The sequence below is a fragment of the Oncorhynchus kisutch genome, linkage group LG1 (genome assembly GCF_002021735.2).
Source record: "Oncorhynchus kisutch isolate 150728-3 linkage group LG1, Okis_V2, whole genome shotgun sequence".
In the NCBI taxonomy this organism is placed as follows: Eukaryota; Metazoa; Chordata; class Actinopteri; order Salmoniformes; family Salmonidae; genus Oncorhynchus; species Oncorhynchus kisutch.
The window spans coordinates 64,764,025-64,782,369 of record NC_034174.2 but is presented as its reverse complement, the minus strand read 5'-3'; the positions used below and the strand labels follow the sequence as shown (position 1 = coordinate 64,782,369).

The 18,345-nt window shown below is 43.9% G+C and overlaps 1 protein-coding gene across 2 annotated transcripts in view; it reads right to left on the bottom strand.

Annotated features, from left to right (window-relative positions):
• The window catches only part of LOC109888546 (alpha-1,6-mannosylglycoprotein 6-beta-N-acetylglucosaminyltransferase B), a 145,511-nt gene that overhangs the window by 11,872 nt on the left and 115,294 nt on the right, over window positions 1–18,345 (bottom strand). For both annotated transcript variants that reach the window (XM_031829832.1, XM_031829821.1), the window contains exons 10-12: window positions 15,849–15,982; window positions 13,943–14,073; window positions 6,499–6,504 (exon numbers count right to left, since the gene is read on the bottom strand). In XM_031829832.1, the coding sequence (XP_031685692.1) occupies window positions 6,499–6,504; window positions 13,943–14,073; window positions 15,849–15,982 (271 nt within the window). The remainder of the gene's footprint in view (window positions 1–6,498; window positions 6,505–13,942; window positions 14,074–15,848; window positions 15,983–18,345) is intronic.

Below are 18,345 nucleotides of genomic sequence, written 5' to 3'. Positions count from 1 at the left end.
TGGAGAGGGAAGGAGGTAGAGAGAGAGATGGAGAGCGAAGGAGGTGGAGAGAGAGAGATGGAGAGGGAAGGAGGTTGAGAGAGATGGAGAGGGAAGGAGGTAGAGAGAGATGGAGATGGAGAGGGAAGGTAGAGAGAGAGATGGAGAGGGAAGGAGGTAGAGAGAGAGATGGAAAGGGAAGGAGGTAGAGAGAGAGATGGAGAGGGAAGGAGGTAGAGAGAGATTGAGAGGGAAGGAGGTAGAGAGAGAGAGATGGACAGTGAAGGTAGAGAGAGATGGAGAGGGAAGGAGGTAGAGAAAGATGGAGAGGGAAGGAGGTAGAGAGAGATGGAGAGGGAAGGAGGTAGAGAGAGATGGAGAGGGAAGGAGGTAGAGAGAGATGGAGAGGGAAGGAGGTAGAGAGAGATGGAGAGGGAAGGAGGTAGAGAGAGATGGAGAGTGAAGGTAGAGAGAGATGGAGAGGGAAGGAGGTAGAGAGAGATGCAGAGTGAAGGTAGAGAGAGATGGAGAGGGAAGGTAGAGAGAGATGGAGAGGAAAGGAGGGAGGGAGCGATGGAGAGGGAAGGAGGGACAGAGAGAATGACTCGATTAGAGGTGATGTGTTAATGGCTGTGTGTGTGGTTGTTTATGAGTGTACATATAAGAGGCAATGAGTGTGTGTGTTAGTGTGTGTACATGTGATAATGCATGTGATAATAGTGTGTGTACATGTGATAGTGTTTATGTGTGTGTGTGCATGAGTGGTTGTGAATTCCCTGAGTGAGTGTGTGTTGTGTGCACGCCAGTATCTTCACACAGAGAGGCAGAGCCATTGCCTGTTAGTGAGTGCAGGGCATTTAATGTGACAGACCCCTTTAGAAAGCCCAAAGAGACACACAGTGCCGTACTGCCGTGGGCCGTCAATATGAATGAGGTGAGGTGCTAGGGATCTGGATTGGTTTCCTGCACACGTGCGCACACACACACACACACACCCTTTCTCTCAATCCCTCGCTATCTCATCGCACACATTTGGCCTCTAGCGTCAGAGAGCGAGGCGTCCATGTAAGTACCCAGGGAAAGATACTGGCAGACTGCCAGTGCCTGTCCAGGCACCCAGAGGGCAGCAGCAGCAGAGCACAGCATTCGCCAGCCTGTGCCAGCCGGTTCTCCTTACTGGCTGCTATGACATCCCTCTCTCTGATCCATCGATGGAGCTCTCGCACGTCTACCTATCTGATTGGTTAATTCAGGGTTTTTATTTGGATGCCCATTAGCTTTTGCCGAACCATCAGCTACTCTTCCTGGGGTCCACAAAAACACAAAACCTGACAAGTAACAAAACACTGATACACTGACAGACAAGGACAGTCACACACATTTCATATACAATAATATACAAACAGTAATGCAAAATAAATAATAATAATAGTATGAATGTGTGTGTTAGAGTGTGTCCTCACGGTCCCATCGTTCCATCAAGCAGTAATGGGGCCTTAGGAGTAAAGACTGTAAAACAGCAAGCCTGCCCATACATTGAAATGAATAGATTGTGCCCATACATTGAAATGAATAGATTGTGCCCATACATTGAAATGAATAGATTGTGCCCATACATTGAAATGAATAGATTGTGCCCATACATTGAAATGAATAGATTGTGCCCATACATTGAAATGAATAGATTGTGCCCATACATTGAAATGAATAGATTGTGCCCATACATTGAAATGAATAGATTGTGCCCATACATTGAAATGAATAGATTGTGCCCATACATTGACATGAATAGATTGTGCCCATACATTGACATGAAGAGATTGTGCCCATACATTGAAATGAATAGATTATGCCCATACATTGAAATGAATAGATTATGCCCATACATTGAAATGAATAGATTATGCCCATACATTAAAATGAATAGATTGTGCCCATACATTGAAATGAATAGATTGTGCCCATACATTGAAATGAATAGATTGTGCCCATACATTGAAATGAATAGATTGGGCCCATACATTGAAACGAATAGATTGTGCCCATACATTGAAATTAAGAGATTATGCCCATACATTGAAATTAATAGATTATGCCCATACATTGAAATTAATAGATTATGCCCATACATTGAAATTAATAGATTATGCCCATACATTGAAATTAATAGGTTATAAATAGGGAGTACACATACAGTGAGGAGAACAAGTATTTGATACACTGCTGATTTTGCAGGTCTCCTTTACAAAGCATGTAGAGGTCTGTAATTTTTATCATAGGTACACTTCAACTGTGAGAGACGGAATCTAAAACAAAAATCCAGAAAATCACATTGTATGATTTTTAAGTAATTAATTTGCATTTTATTGCATGACATAAGTATTTAATACATCAGAAAAGCAGAACTTAATATTTGGTACAGAAACCTTTGTTTGCAATTACAGAGATCATACGTTTCCTGTAGTTCTTGACCAGGTTTGCACACACTGCAGCAGGGATTTTGGCCCACTCCTCCATACAGACCTTCTCCAGATCCTTCAGGTTTCAGGGCTGTCGCTGGGCAATACGAACTTTCAGCTCCCACCAAAGATTTTCTATTGGGTTCAGGTCTGGAGACTGGCTAGGCCACTCCAGGACCTTGAGATGCTTCTTACGGAGCCACTCCTTAGTTGCCCTGGCTGTGTGTTTCGGGTCGTTGTCATGCTGGAAGACCCAGCCACGACCCATCTTCAATGCTCGTACTGAGGGAAGGAGGTTGTTGGCCAAGATCTCGCGATACATGGCCCCATCCATCCTCCCCTCAATATGGTGCAGTCGTCCTGTCCCCTTTGCAGAAAAGCATCCCCAAAGAATGATGTTTCCACCTCCATGCTTCATGGTTGGGATTGTGTTCTTGGGGTTGTACTCATCCTTCTTCTTCCTCCAAACACGGTGAGTAGACCAAAAAGCTCTATTTTTGTCTCATCAGACCACATGACCTTCTCCCATTCCTCCTCTGGATCATCCAGATGGTCATTGGCAAACTTCAGGCGGGCCTGGACATGCGCTGGCTTGAGCAGGGGGACCTTGCGTGTGCTGCAGGATTTTAATCCATGACGGCGTAGTGTGTTACTAATGGTTTCCTTTGAGGCTGTGGTCCCAGCTCTCTTCAGGTCATTGACCAGGTCCTGCCGTATAGTTCCGGGCTGATCCCTCACCTTCCTCATGATCATTGATGCCCCACGAAGTGAGTTCTTGCATGGAACCCCAGACCGAGGGTGACTGACCGTCATCTTGAACTTCCATTTTCTAATAATTGCGCCAACAGTTGTTGCCTTCTCACCAAGCTGCTTGCCTATTGTCCTGTAGCCCATCCCAGCCTTGTGCAGGTCTACAATTGTATTCCTGATGTCCTCACACCGCTCTCTGGTGTTGGCCATTGTGGAGAGGTTGGAGTCTGTTTGATTGAGTGTGTGGACAGGTGTCTTTTATACAGGTAACGAGTTCAAACAGGTGCAGTTAATACAGGTAATGAGTGGAGAACAGGAGGGCTTCTTAAAGAAAAACTAACAGGTCTGTGAGAGCCGGAATTCTTACTGGTTGGTAGGTGATCAAATACTTATGTCATGCAATAAAATGCAAATGAATTACTTAAAAATCATACAATGTGATTTTCTGGATTTTTGTTTTAGAATCCGTCTCTCACAGTTGAAGTGTACCTATGATAAAAATGACAGACCTCTACATGCTTTGTAAGTAGGAAAACCTGCAAATTCGGCAGTGTATCAAATACTTGTTCTCCCCAACGTATCTATTGTGGCATACATACAAGCAAACCACATCTACGCACAATAACAGATGTGCTTTCTGTCTGATTCTATACAGCGCATTCATGTGCCCAAGACACATCTTTCATCTGAGAGGCATACCCTTTCAACCCAATAGTGCATCTTATGTGGATGTTGACAGTAAAAGGGGATGCATTTTGAAGTGGGAGATGTGTGAGAGTGTGTGTGAGCGCACTCGTGTGTGTGTGTGTGTGTGTGTGCGTCCACGCGCTTCGCCTGTGTGTGTTTAAGCATGGGCACCCTTTCATAGCTAGCCTACACTTCTGAAAAACAAAACAACCCCCCACCCCCTCAATGTGAATCAGCCCAGGTCTCCTTATTGACTTCCTGCTTCCTGGATGTTAAGAAGCTTACTGTATCCCTGTTCTATTGTGTTCTCGCCCTGTAGGCTGTACTGTAATTGGTTGACTCCTACGATCGATGGTTTCCTCTGAGGATGTTCCCAGCCAATTAGGAGATTAGCCAACGCTCTGAGTGCACCAGACACTATGAATTAGAGCCAACGAAACATGAGAGAGAACCACACACACACACACACACACACACACAGAGACGCACACCCACGGATGTAACCCAGGCTTAGCCCAGGCTAGCTAATCCTTGACCTGGCCTGACTGGGCCAGATCCGGACCACATTAGCAATGCTAATTATCTAACATGGACTCTATTCTCAGGAATCAGTTCATATAGAGCAAGGTTGGGTTACGAGAGCGTGAAAAACGGTCAGGACTCAGAGAATATAAATGGTTGATTTATACAATAGAAGTCAACCTGAACTTTGTGTGGTGGGTTTAAGTTTGTTTGACTGGGTTTCAACTCAAGTGAACTGGATGTCATGCTAGGAAATAACCTATTGAGGGACTGTAAAGAGAGAAAGAGAGAGAGAAGAGGAAGAGGAAGAGACATAGTTCTCTGATGTGTGTGAGGAGGAGTGTGTGTCTGTGCTGGAGGTAGGCTAATAAAAAGCACGAGCTGGCGTACACCCAAAAAGTTCTCAAATCAAATCAGCTTTATTTATACAGCACATTTCAGACATTGGAACGCAACGCAATGTACTTCATACCAAAAAACGAGTAAAAATGTATGAAAAGAAAAGCTGGAATATTTACTACACAACAAACATAAAAATGACAACAACTAAAGGACTAAAACACCCCCTAAGGAAATGCAAAGATTAGAAAAAGGCATTTTAAGGTCTCTTTTAAATATGTCCACAGTTTGGGCCCCCTCCTCAGGTTCTCTGGCAGGCAAATCCACAAGCTGGGGGCATAATAACTAAAGGCTGCCCAAAAAACACGCCAAAAAGTTGGTAGAGGTGCTGACTAATGGCGAGTAGGCTTAAAAATAAATTAAGAGAGTTGCACACTCGATATACAAGTTCCCAGGTAGTTTATTCAGTAAACCACCAATGTTTCAGCATCACTGTGCCTTCTTCAGGGTGAGCATACAGCAGTGGAGGCTGCTGAGGGGAGGACAGCTCATAATAATGGCTGCAACTGAGCGAATGGAATGGCATATACCATTCCACGAATTCCGCTCCAGCTATTACCACGAGCCCGTCCTCCAAGTATGAGCACTTCCCCTGTGGGTTTAACAGGAAAAAGCCCTTATATCTCATCATCATCACACTGCAGTGTATGTACATAGAGCCGGCAGGTAGCCCGCATGCACACACACAGCAAGCAAGAATTGACACAGGCCAGCATGGGCAAGTGTGTGTGTGTGGGAAGGGGGGAGTGGCATGAACATACTGGCTCCAAAAACACACTGCACCTGCAGGCCTCTATAAATCTCTATCGTCCTCTCTCCATACTTCTCACAATTTCCCTCTAACCGTTACCATCTCTCTTTCTACCTCTCCAACTCACTCCCCATCTCTCTCTCTCCAACACTCGGGATTTTGAGGAGGCTGGTTGCCAAGACAAGGAGCGATATCCTAGGCAAAAAGCACAAGAAGTCCCCTATGCCCTTTGGAATAGAAGATGGAGTCATCACAATATTGTTTACGGCTTTAGCCTACCTTACAGGCCCGACTCACAAGGTTAACATTTCAGAAATCAATACTAGCACTATCCCTTAAAACCCAACACACACCTCTCCTCTACTCATGTCTCCATGATACGACTAAGCCCAATACCACATAGTGCAAGCAAGAACTATCGATTTGTTTGACAAATTGTCTCAAGCGACAGAAAGAGAGAGGGCAGAAGTCAACCCCCCCCCCAAAAAAACTACTCTTTGGAGAGCCTTGAGATGGGTGAAACCACTACTTCATAAAATGGGCATGTGAAGTCTGCGTTTGCGCCAGCATATTTGATTGGACCAGATGTCCTAGTCGCTCGCCCAGTATTCAAAATTCAGAAAGACATCTGTGGCATCACACAGCTTCCCAGTCCAATAATTCATGTTTCTCTCTCTCTCATCATCACGGACAGCTGCAGGCTAAGATTAGCAGTGGACTTTTCAAACCACTTCTGTTTTTGTCAATTTACCGTTGTCTTTAAATAAAACATGTATAAAAGAGAAGGTAAAGGAAGACACGGTGACATTGTGATAGCAGCTTTATGCGAGGTCAAACTGACATTCACAGGACTGTGTATTAGTAGATGTGTGATCATGGAGGAAACGATGAACGGAATGTGTGACAGGAGGTTTAAAAGAGAGGGAATGTTTCGACTGAGAAGAATCTTACCTGGAGCTGCACCAGAAGACATCATCCACCAAGATGCAATGGAGAGACGCACGGGAGGAAGACAGGAGGAGGGGGGGGGGGGGGGGGGGCACGGCGATAGGAGAGAAGAGACGTGTCGACAGAGTGTCAAAGAAGAGAGGAGAGAAGAATACGGAAGGGAATAGGGAATCGAGAAGAGGAAAGACAAGAGAAAAGAACAAATAAATATTAAACTCGATCTGTCATGTATTACATTTCCCTCCTTCTGTTCCTACAAAGTGGCAATTGCTCCATATTCACACACTGTTTCTAAAGCATCTTCTGTCTCGGCTCAAGACTAAACCGTTGAATGAAAAACCATGGGAATTTCCGCTCGCCAACAGAGACAGAGAGGGAACAAAGCTACAGCTAATCCACGTCTTTAAACAAAATCCAGGTCGAGTCCCTCATCGAATATCCACTGTGAGCAACCAGGCTGCTTTTGAAAGGAAATTTGGCTGCAAATGAAAGTTGTATGATTCCGTTAAATGTATCCACATGCGGCTCTGTGTGCCAAATGTAATATCTTCTATAGATAGTAGATACATGGCATGTCGATCGTTTTATCTGTTCTGCAGTTAACAGCTCTGTTCTAATTGGTTACATCTCTGTAGTGTACACCGGGGGAGTGAGAAGTGTGTGTGTGTGTGTGTTTGTAGGGTTGTGGTAACATAGCGGGGATGAGGATGTGAATGTGGACGAGATTGTAACCCCTCTAGTAGTTTATATTGATTTAACCTCTTGTTCTTGACTGTAGCAAATGGAAATGAGCCGATTTAACAGGGTACTGCTTCTCATCTATATTGAGTCTGTCTGTGAGTCTCCATGTATCTATTGGCCGGTCTGTCTAAAAACCTGTTTTTGCTTTGTCATTATGGGGTATTGTGTGTAGATTGATGAGGGGAAAAACAATTGAATCAATTTTAGAACAAGGCTGTAACGTAACAAAATGTGGAAAGAGTCAAGTGGTCTGAATACTTTCCGTATGCACTGTATGTACATATAATTAAATTGACTGCTTTCCTCATACGAACTGTAACTCAGTAAAATCGTTGAAATGGTTGCGTTTATATTTTTGCTCAATATAATATACACACACACATACACTTGAAGTCGGAAGTTTACATACACTTAGGTTGGAGTCATTAAAACTCATTTTTCTACCACTCCATGTAATGTCCGTTGTTAAATGAAGACCAAGGTGCGCGTGGTAGGCGTACATTTTCTTTCATTTTAAATGTTCCACCAATAAACAACTCACTGAAAGTAAAGCTAGGAGTGCACCACATGCAACACACAAAGACAAGATCCCACAACAGAAAGTGGAAAAAGGGCTGCCTAAGTATGACCCCCAATCAGAGACAACGATAGACAGCTGCCTCTGATTGGGAACCATACTAGGCCAACAAAGAAATATAAACATAGATTTCCCACCTTAGTCACACCCTGACCTACCAAATAGAGAATTTAAAGGATCTCTAAGGTTAGGGCGTGATACTCCACAAATTTCTTGTTAACCAACTATAGTTTTGTCAAGTCGGTTAGGACATCTACATTATTTGAGTCAATTGCAGGTGTACCTGTGGATGTATTTCAAGGCCTACCTTCAAACTCAGTGGCTCTTTGCTTGACATCATGGGAAAATCAAACGAAATCAGCCAAGACCTTAGAAAAAAAATTGTGTACCTCCACAGGTCTGGTTCATCCTTGGGAGCAATTTCCAAACGCCTGAAGGTACCACATTCATCTGTACAAACAATAGTACGCAAGTATAAACACCATGGGACCACGCAGCTGTCATACCGCTCAGGAAGGAGACGTGTTCTGTCTCCTAGAGATGAACGTACTTTGGTGCGAAAAGTGCAAATCAATCCCAGAACAACAGCAAAGGACCTTGTGAAGATGCTGGACGATGCTGGTACAAAAGTATCTATATCCACAAACGAGTCCTATATCGACATAACCTGAAAGGCCGCTCAGCAAGGAAGAAGCCACTGCTCCATAACCGCCATAAAAAAGCCAGACTACAGTTTGCAACTGCACATGGGGACGAAGATCATACTTTTTGGAGAAATGTCCTCTGGTCTGATGAAACAAAAATAGAACTGTTTGGCAATTATAAACATCGTCATGTTTGGAGGAAAAAGGGGGAGGCTTGCAAGCCGAAGAACACCATCCCAACCGTAAAGCACGGGGGTGGCAGCATCATGTTGTGGGGGTGCTTTGCTGCAGGAGGGACTACACAAAATAGATGGCTTCATGAGGGAGGAAAGGTATGTGGATATAGTGAAGCATCATCTCAAAACTTCAGTCAGGAAGTTCAAGCTTGTTCGCATATCGGTCTTCCCATTGGACAATGACCCCAAGCATACTTCCAAAGTTGTGGCAAAATGGTTTAAGGACAACAAAGTCAAGGTATTGGAGTGGCCATCACAAAGCCCTGACCTCAATCCTATAGAAAATGTGCGGGCAGAACTGAAAAAGCGCGTGCGAGCAAGAATGCCTACAAACCTGACTCAGTTACACCAGCTTTGTCAGGATGAATGGGCCAAAATTCACCCAACTTATTGTGGGAAGCTTGTGGAAGGCTACCCGAAACATTTGACCCAAGTTAAACAGTTTAAAGGCAATGCTACAAAGTACTAATTGAGTGTATGTGAACTTCTGACCCACTGGGAATGTGATGAAAGGAATAAAAGCTGAAGTAAATCATTCTCTCTACTATTACTATACATTTCACATTCTTAAAATAAAGTGGTTGTCACGCCCTGACCTTAGATATCTGTGTTTTCTTCATTATTTTGGTTAGGTCAGAGTGGGACGAGGTATGTGAGTTTTTGGCTTGTCTAGGTTATTTTGTATATCTATGGGATTTTGGGATTTGTCTAGGTAATTGTAGGTCTATGGTGGCCTGAATTGGTTCCCAATCAAATTTAGCTGTTTATCGTTGTCTCTGATTGGGGATCCTATTTAGGTTGCCATTTTCCATTTGGTTTTGTTGGGTTATTGTCTATGTGTAGTTGCCTGTCAGCACTCGTGTGATATAGCGTCACATTTGTTTTGTGTAGTGTTTTTCCTTCGTTAAAAGGAAGAATGTATGCGTATCACGCAGCGCCTTGGTCTCATCAATATGACAAACGTGACAGTGGTGATCCTAACTGACCTAAGACAGGGATTTTTGCTAGGATTAAATGTCAGGAATTGTGAAAACTGAGTTTAACTGTATTTCACTAAGGTGAATGTAAACTTCTGACTTCAACTTAATGTACAGTGGGGCAAAAAAGTATTTAGTCAGCCACCAATTGTGCAAGTTCTCTCACTTAAAGATGAGAGAGGCCTGTAATTTTCATCATAGGTACACTTCAACTATGACAGACAAAATTAGAGAAAAAAATCAAGAAAATCACATTGTAGGATTTTTTATGAATTTATTTGCAAATTATGGTGGAAAATAAGTATTTGGTCAATAACAAAAGTTTGTCTCAATACTTTGTTATATACCCTTTGTTGGCAATGACAGAGGTCAAATGTTTTGTTTTGGGGCTGTTGCTGGGCAACACGGACTTTCAACTCCCTCCAAAGATTTTCTATGGGGTTGAGATCTGGAGACTGGCTAGGCCACACCAGGTCCTTGAAATGCTTCTTGCGAAGCAACTCCTTTGTTGCCCGGGCGGTGTGTTTGGGATTATTGTCATGCTGACAGACCCATCAGGCCTTCATGGTTGAGTTGCTGCAAAGAAACCACTACTTAAGGACACCAATAAGAAGAAGAGACATACTTGGGCCAAGAAACACAAGTAATGGACATTAGACTTGTGGAAGTCTGTCCGTTGGTCCAAATTTGAGATTTTTGGTTTCAACTGTTATGTATTTGTGAGATGCAGAGAAGGTGAATGGATGATCTCCATATGTGTGGTTCCCACCGTGAAGCATGGAGGAGGAGGTGTGATGGTTTGGAGGTGCTTTGATGGTGACACTGTCTGTGATACATTTAGAATTCAAGACACACTTAACCAGCATGGCTATCACAGCATTCTGCAGTGATACGCAATCCCATCTGGTTTGCTCTTAGTGGGACTATCATTTGTTTTCAACAGGACAATGACCCAACACACCTCCAGGCTGTGTAAGGGCTATTTGACCAAGATGGAGAGTGATGGAGTGCTGCATCAGATGACCTGGCCTCCACAATCACCTGACCTCAACCAAATTGAGATGGTTTGGGTTGAGTTGGACCGCAGAGTGAAGGAAAAGCAGCCAACAAGTACTCAACATATGTGGGAACTCCTTCAAGACTGTTGGAAAAGCATTCCAGGTGAAGCTGGTTGAGAGAATGCCAAGAGTGACACACCTGTCAGGTGAATGGATAATCTTGGCAAAGGAGAAATGCTCACTAACGGGGATGTAAACAAATTTGTGCACAACATGTGAGAGCAATAAGCTTTTTTTCTTCTTCAAATCAAATCAAATTTGATTGATCACGTACACATGGTTAGCAGATGTTAATGCGAGTGTAGCGAAGTGCTTGTGCTTCTAGTTCCCGTCCATGCAGTAATATCTCACAAGTAATCTAACAATTTCCCAACAACTACCTTACAACTAATTTCCCAACAACTACAAGTGTAAAGGAATGGATAAGAATATGTACATATAAATATATGGATGAGCGATGGCCGAACGGCATAGGCAAGATGCAGTAGATTGTGTAGAGTACAGTATATACATATGAGATGAGTAATGTGGGGTATTTAAACATTATATAAAGTGTCATTTTTTTAAGTGACTAGTGATACATTTATTACATCCAATTCTTAATTATTAAGTGGCTAGAGATTTGAGTCAGTATGTTGGCAGCAGCCACTCAATATTAGTGATGGCTGTTTAGCAGTCTGATGGCCTGGAGATTGAAGCTGTTTTTCAGTCTCTCAGTCCCAGCTTTGATGCACCTGTACCTGACCTCGTCTTCTGGATGATAGCTGAGTGAACATGCAGTTGCTCGGGTGGTTTTTGTCCTTGATGATCTTTATGGCCTTCCTGTGACATCGGGTGGTGTAGGTGTCCTGGAGGGCAGGTATTTTCCCCCCGTGATGCGTTGTGCAGACCTCACTACCCTCTGGAGAGCCTTACGGTTGTGGGCAGAGCAGTTGCCGTACCAGGTGGTGATACAGCCCGACAGGATGCTCTCGATTGTGCATCTGTAAAAGTTTGTGAGTGTTTTTGGTGGCAAGCCAAAAACAAAAACGCTATTGCGCCTTCTTCACCACGCGGTCTGTGTGGGTGGACCATTTCAGTTTGTCCGTGATGTGTACGCCGAGGAACTAAAAGTTTTCCACCTTCTCCACTACTGTCCTGACGATGTGGCTAGGGGGGGTGCTCCCTCTGCTGTTTCCTGAAGTCCACGATCATCTCCTTTGTTTTGTTGACATTGAATGTGAGGTTATTTTCCTGACACCACACTCCGAGGGCCCTCACCTCCTCCCTGTAGGCTATCTCGTCGTTGTTGGTAATCAAGCCTACCACTGTAGTGTCGTCTGCAAACTTGATGATTGAGTTGGAGGCATGCATGGCCACGCAGTCATGGGTGAACAGGGAGTACTGTAGAGGGCTGAGAACGCACCCTTGTGGGGCCCCAGTGCTGAGGATCAGCGGGGTGGAGATATTGTTTCCTACCCTCACCACCTGGGGGCGTCCCGCCAGAAAGTCCAGGACCCAGTTGCACAGGGCGGGGTCGAGACCCAGTGCCTCGAGCTTAATGAAGAGTTTGGAGTTTGGTGTTGAATGCTGAGCTGTAGTCGATGAACAGCATTCTTACATAGGTATTCCTCTTGTCCAGATGGGTTAGGGCAGTGTGCAGTGTGATTGCGATTTCGTCATCTGTAGACCTATTGGGGCGGTAAGCAAATTGGAGTGAGTCTAGGGTGTCAGGTAGGGTGGAGGTGATATGATCCTTGACTAGTCTCTCAAAGCACTTCGTGATGACGGAAGTGAGTGCTACTCAGTTACCTTAGCTTTCTTGGGAACAGGAACAATTGTGGCCTTCTTAAAAGCATGCGGGAACAGCAGACTGGGATAGGGATTGATTGAATATGTCCGTAAACACACCAGCCAGCTGGTCTGCGCATCCTCTGAGGATGCGGCTAGGAACATTTGTGCATATGGAACATTTCTGGGATATTTTATTTCAGCTCATAATATATGGGACCAACACTTTACATGTTGTGTTGATATTTTGTTCAGAATATGTGCTGTTTACTGTATGCACACATTAAAATACAACAACTCAGTCATGCAAAGCACAAATAAAACATCACAAATCACAGATTGACAGTTGCAAATGAGAACTTAACTAGCCTACCTGGTTAAATAAAGGTGAAATACTTTAAATTGCCCGAACGGCACCAGAACATCAAGATGAAACATTTTTAGAATGTTGTTCCAGCAAGACGGTGCCTTAAAAACTAAAAGCAGATTGAGCTAGCTCGGTGGAGACCCTAGGAACCTAAAGAGTTAACCAATCCTGTGAACAGATTAGGCAAGATCAGATAAGATGAACGTTTATGAAGTATGACATTGGAAAGAAAAAGAGAGTAATGTGGAGATCTATGGGTCTTTAGCCAACCTTTTGATACAGGATACAGTTATGAGTATCAAAACTGTCACCTGTAACAAAACGAAGGGCACTATTGTAGACGGCATCCAAAGGTTTAAGAGTAGTAGCAGCTGCTCTTTGATAAACAATATCATCATAATCAAAAACTGGTAAAAAGGTTGACTTATTAATCTACTTTCTACTGCTTAGAGAAAGGAACAATCTGTTCCTGTAGAAAAAGCCAACTTTAAATCGTAGCTTTTTAACCAGCTCATCTATATGTTTTTAAACGTCAAGTCCATATCAATCTAAATGCCTAAGTATTCATTCTAAGAGCACCGGGATATTAAGGGTGTAATTTAGAGTACGAGCTGGATAACATAAAGCAGCTCTAGATTAAAGATCAGATATGCTTTATTCGGGAAGGGGATTTTTATGATTCTACAAAAATCTAAAAAGATTTGATCCCCTAGCACTTTGCCCGACTACGTGTAACTTTCTATGTGAGTGGGATAATTATCTCTCTGCACCCAGACCTGGGTTGAAATGGTATTGGACATTTTTCAAGTACGTTAAGTGTTTGAGCCTGCCTGGTGGGTGGGGTTTGCACTTTTGGGACTTTCCCATTTTATCGGGCAAGCTAAATCAAGTACAGCTCAGGTATTTGAAATGATACACATATTATTTGAACCCATGTTTCACTGTGAGTGGACTGTGTGTGTGTGTGTGTGTGTGTGTGTGTGTGTGTGTGTGTGTGTGTGTGTGTGTGTGTGTGTGTGTGTGTGTGTGTGTGTGTGTGTGTGTGTGTGTGTGTGTGTGTGTGTGAGCTTTGCCTACCTTCCACATGCTGGCCTCCTTGCCGTAAACCACAGCCATGTTGTTGACCTTGTTCTGCATGATGCTCCTCTTCTCCGTTTCGTTCAGCTCCTCAGACACAAAGCCCATAAACGAGTTGTCCGGAGTGTGGGCTGAGGAGAGGAGAGTGAGAGAGAGGGAGGGAGGAGGAAGGGAAAGGGCAGAGTGAGGGGAAGGGAGAGTGACAGGGGATAAGAGTGAGACAGATGCAGAAGAGACAGTAAACAGACAGGTTTAGACCATTTGAACTTGAGCTTAACAATATCCTCAGTGAAATGTGAAGAGGTGCTACTGTTATTGATATGGCCTGTGCCTCAGTCTGATTCTAATATGCTAATTCAAAAAAGGTATTGTAAGTGTGGCTATTCTAAAAGCTGTCTGTATGCTAAAGTACTGGCATTACAATGTTAAGTGGTGTGTTAAACCTAGGTGGATTCTGCAGGTATCCATAGCATTACAATGTTGAGTGTTTTGGCTTGTATTGTGGGTGCATTATAGCCAGGTGGATAGGTACAGATCTTAATTTGAGCCAGTTTGTTACAGAAGGAAAACTGCAACAACAGGAAATGTGAAATATTATGTGGATTATAATTAATGGACATTGTTTTTGTTGGTGTTGATACATTTTTCATTAGACTAAATCAAGTCTGACATTTTAAATGGAAATTACAAACTTTAGAAGCCTTTTAAAATCTTGAATACACTACATGTTTGCATTTCCATCGCTGCTGGAAAATTCTCAGCAGCAAATGAGTGATCCTCTGTACTGCTGGTGCAGAATATATAGCGATGCTAAGTGGTACTGTGGAGGATGGAGTGGGAGAGGGTGGGTAAAGTCAAGTGCTCAGTTAGCTCAATGACACGCTATGAAAAGCTGAGCCAGTCAGATAGTGAAGGCCCGGTCTCTTTGATGGTGGAATCCTACTGTGTCCCACTGTGGCATCCCAACTCTCCCATCACTGTGGCCTCCCAACTCTCCCATCACCGTGGCCTCCCAACTCTCCCATCACTGTGGCTTCCCAACTCTCCCATCATTGTGGCCTCCCAACTCTCGCATCATTGTGGCCTCCCAACTCTCCCATCATTGTGGCCTCCCAACTCTCCCATCACCGTGGCCTCCCAACTCTCCCATCACTGTGGCTTCCCAACTCTCCCATCACCGTGGCCTCCCAACTCTCCCATCACTGTGGCTTCCCAACTCTCCCATCATTGTGGCCTCCCAACTCTCCCATCACTGTGGCCTCCCAACTCTCCCATCACTGTGGCCTCCCAAGTCTCCCATCACTGTGGCCTCCCAACTCTCCCATCACTGTGGCCTCCCAACTCTCCCATCACTGTGGCCTCCCAACTCTCCCATCATTGTGGCCTCCCAACTCTCCCATCACTGTGGCCTCCCAACTCTCCCATCACTGTGGCCTCTCAACTCTCCCATCACTGTGGCCTCTCAACTCTCCCATCACTGTGGCATCCCAACTCTCCCATCACTGTGGCCTCCTAACTCTTCCTCCTTCCTAACTCTCCCATAAGTAGTATGGGACTTGACATCCAATAATAGTGAACTAACCTTTATAATATGCCATTTTCCAACAGCAAATAATAATTGAGCCCCCAACAAGCACATGGCTCTATTTAGGTCCTAACTGTAGCTTTCTTCCCAAAACACCTAACATCTGCTGAAAGTTTCATGGGTGCTTTGCCTTGGACCCTGGCACCCCTCCCCCGGAATCGCTATAGTATAATGACGACGTTTGTGTCCAATACTGCGGTAGACTGAATCAACAATCTGAGACCAGGAAATCTTACAGATTGGGCCTTTAATCATAGTCTCTGCAACCATCCATTGTGTTGTAATACTAATGAGTGACAATCCATATTGATGTATACTTACGGAACATGGTCATGTACTGTCTGGAGTTGAGGTTCCAGTAGCCCCAGTTGGTCCTGTAGCCGTGCAGGGTGGCGTAGTCCTCATGGTTGTAGGCCGGCTCTGTCCCGAAGGTGTCAATCACACGGATGTGGCACCTGAAATGAGGAGCACATTTTAACACGACACCACAGAGCAATTTACACAAATTACATTTCCTGTCAAAAGTGGGTACTGGTATAACATTTGAGATGAACTTAAACATCATGTGCATTTCTGAACATGCTGAAAACTGATAGAACTTGTCGAAACAGACGAAGCCCGACTTCTGAATGCTTGTTTTTGACATGAATGTTTTGTATGAATGTAAATAATTAAAGAAATGACATGTCACAATTGATTTTTAGACCGCATTTATCATTTCAATAATGGCCACAATGCATCACCACCGCTCTTTTTCCCCCAAAGCCTTTGTGTTTTCTCAAAGGCCGTAATCACAAGTGGAGAGACTGAGATAGAAGACGGATGTGGAGCTGGTTAATCGGCCTTTCCTTTCATCCACTGTTCCGCACGTCATTCACTCATTCAAAAAGTGTGTGTATATTTGTCTGTTCGATATGCAGTGTGTGTGTGTGTCTGTTTGACAAGCTGTGTACGCTGTCCATGTGTGTGCATCTGTGTGCATCTGTGTGCATACGCCTGTGTAAGAAGCTCTGTCTGTTTGACAAGCACTGTCTATGTGTCTGTTAGGAGAGAACACAGAAAAAGAGACGAAGGTTAAATACCATCAATACCGGTCTTAAAGACACACAATCCTGAACAGACTATCAACACTATGGAGACAAAAGCTCACTATGGAACAGTTGTTCAGTAGAAGTTAATAGCTATAGCTGTGCCTCGGTTGATAAGAGAGAAGCATCAATCATTTTTGTTGTTCGAAAAAGCTACCAAGTGTTGTTTGGGAGTGGAAATGGAAAACCAAGTAAAATAAGCAGAATTAAAACCCAGTTCACCCTCTCAGAAATGTAAGGGCAGGTAATTGAACTAAAAGCAACATGGTAAAGTAATGGCTATGGGGAATACTGAGAAATCGGGTAATAGTGTATACTTGGAAGTGAATTATTTGCGTTGTGAACAGCAAACTATCTCTTGGAATCAAGAAGCATGGTAAACTCACCAATTCCCGACACACATACGATACGCTAAAGCTCTAAATGTTCTAGCCTGGGCTTTGCCAGTCTAGTGAGTGTTAAATGCTGCCACTGACTGAGCTCAGGGGCGATTAGTAGAAGAGCTGAAGACCTATGAGAGCCCAGGGCATTTCCATCGAAAAGAACCCACGCGCACCAACATGTAAAGTACGTAGGAGCATATCAAATTGGGTGTCAAATTAAAGCTAAGAGTCTACATTTTGGGAAATGAAGGCATAGATACATTTTTCAACCATTTTCCATGTAAAAAACTTGGCATAAGTAAAGACTTTTATTTATGGAGAAACAGATGTAAAAGATTTCTGAGAAAACATACCAGAAAAAGTCTTAAGGTATCAGAAATCCAGTAGCAGTCAAAACTTCACACACCTACTCAATCAAGGGTTTTTCTTTATTTCGACTATTTTCTACATTGTAGAATAATAGTGAAGACATCAAAACTATCAAATAACACTGTCACGTTGGTAACAATGATTCGGGAGACAGGCGCAGGAATGCGTAATAGGGCTTTTTATTACGCCCCAAATTACGGCGTGCAGTGTAAGGGCACAGAGACGAAGACCAAACAAACGCGTACACAAAACACAGGGTTGAAATCCAAACAAAAGAGCGAGGGGTACCTTGAAAAAATAACACAAGCACACGATGATTAAGACAGGGAACCCATAATAACCTGCGCAATCCACAACAACACTCCTTCCGTGGCCTCCAACTGCTCTTAAACGCTAGTAAAACCAAATGCATGCTTTTCAACCGTTCGCTGCCTGCACCCGCGCGCCTGACTAGCATTACCACCCTGGATGGTTCCGACCTTGAATATGTGGACATCTATAAGTACCTAGGTGTCTGGCTAGACTGTAAACTCTCCTTCCAGACTCATATCAAACATCTCCAATCGAAAATCAAATCTAGAGTCGGCTTTCTATTCCGCAACAAAGCCTCCTTCACTCACGCCACCAAACTTACCCTAGTAAAACTGACTATCCTACCGATCCTCGACTTCGGCGATGTCATCTACAAAATAGCTTCCAACACTCTACTCAGCAAACTGGATGCAGTTTATCACAGTGCCATCCGTTTTGTCACTAAAGCACCTTATACCACCCACCACTGCGACCTGTATGCTCTAGTCGGCTGGGCCTCGCTACATATTCGTCGCCAGACCCACTGGCTCCAGGTCATCTACAAGTCCATGCTAGGTAAAGCTCCGCCTTATCTCAGTTCACTGGTCACGATGGCAACACCCACCCATAGCACGCGCTCCAGCAGGTGTATCTTACTGATCGTCCCTATAGCCAACACCTCATTTG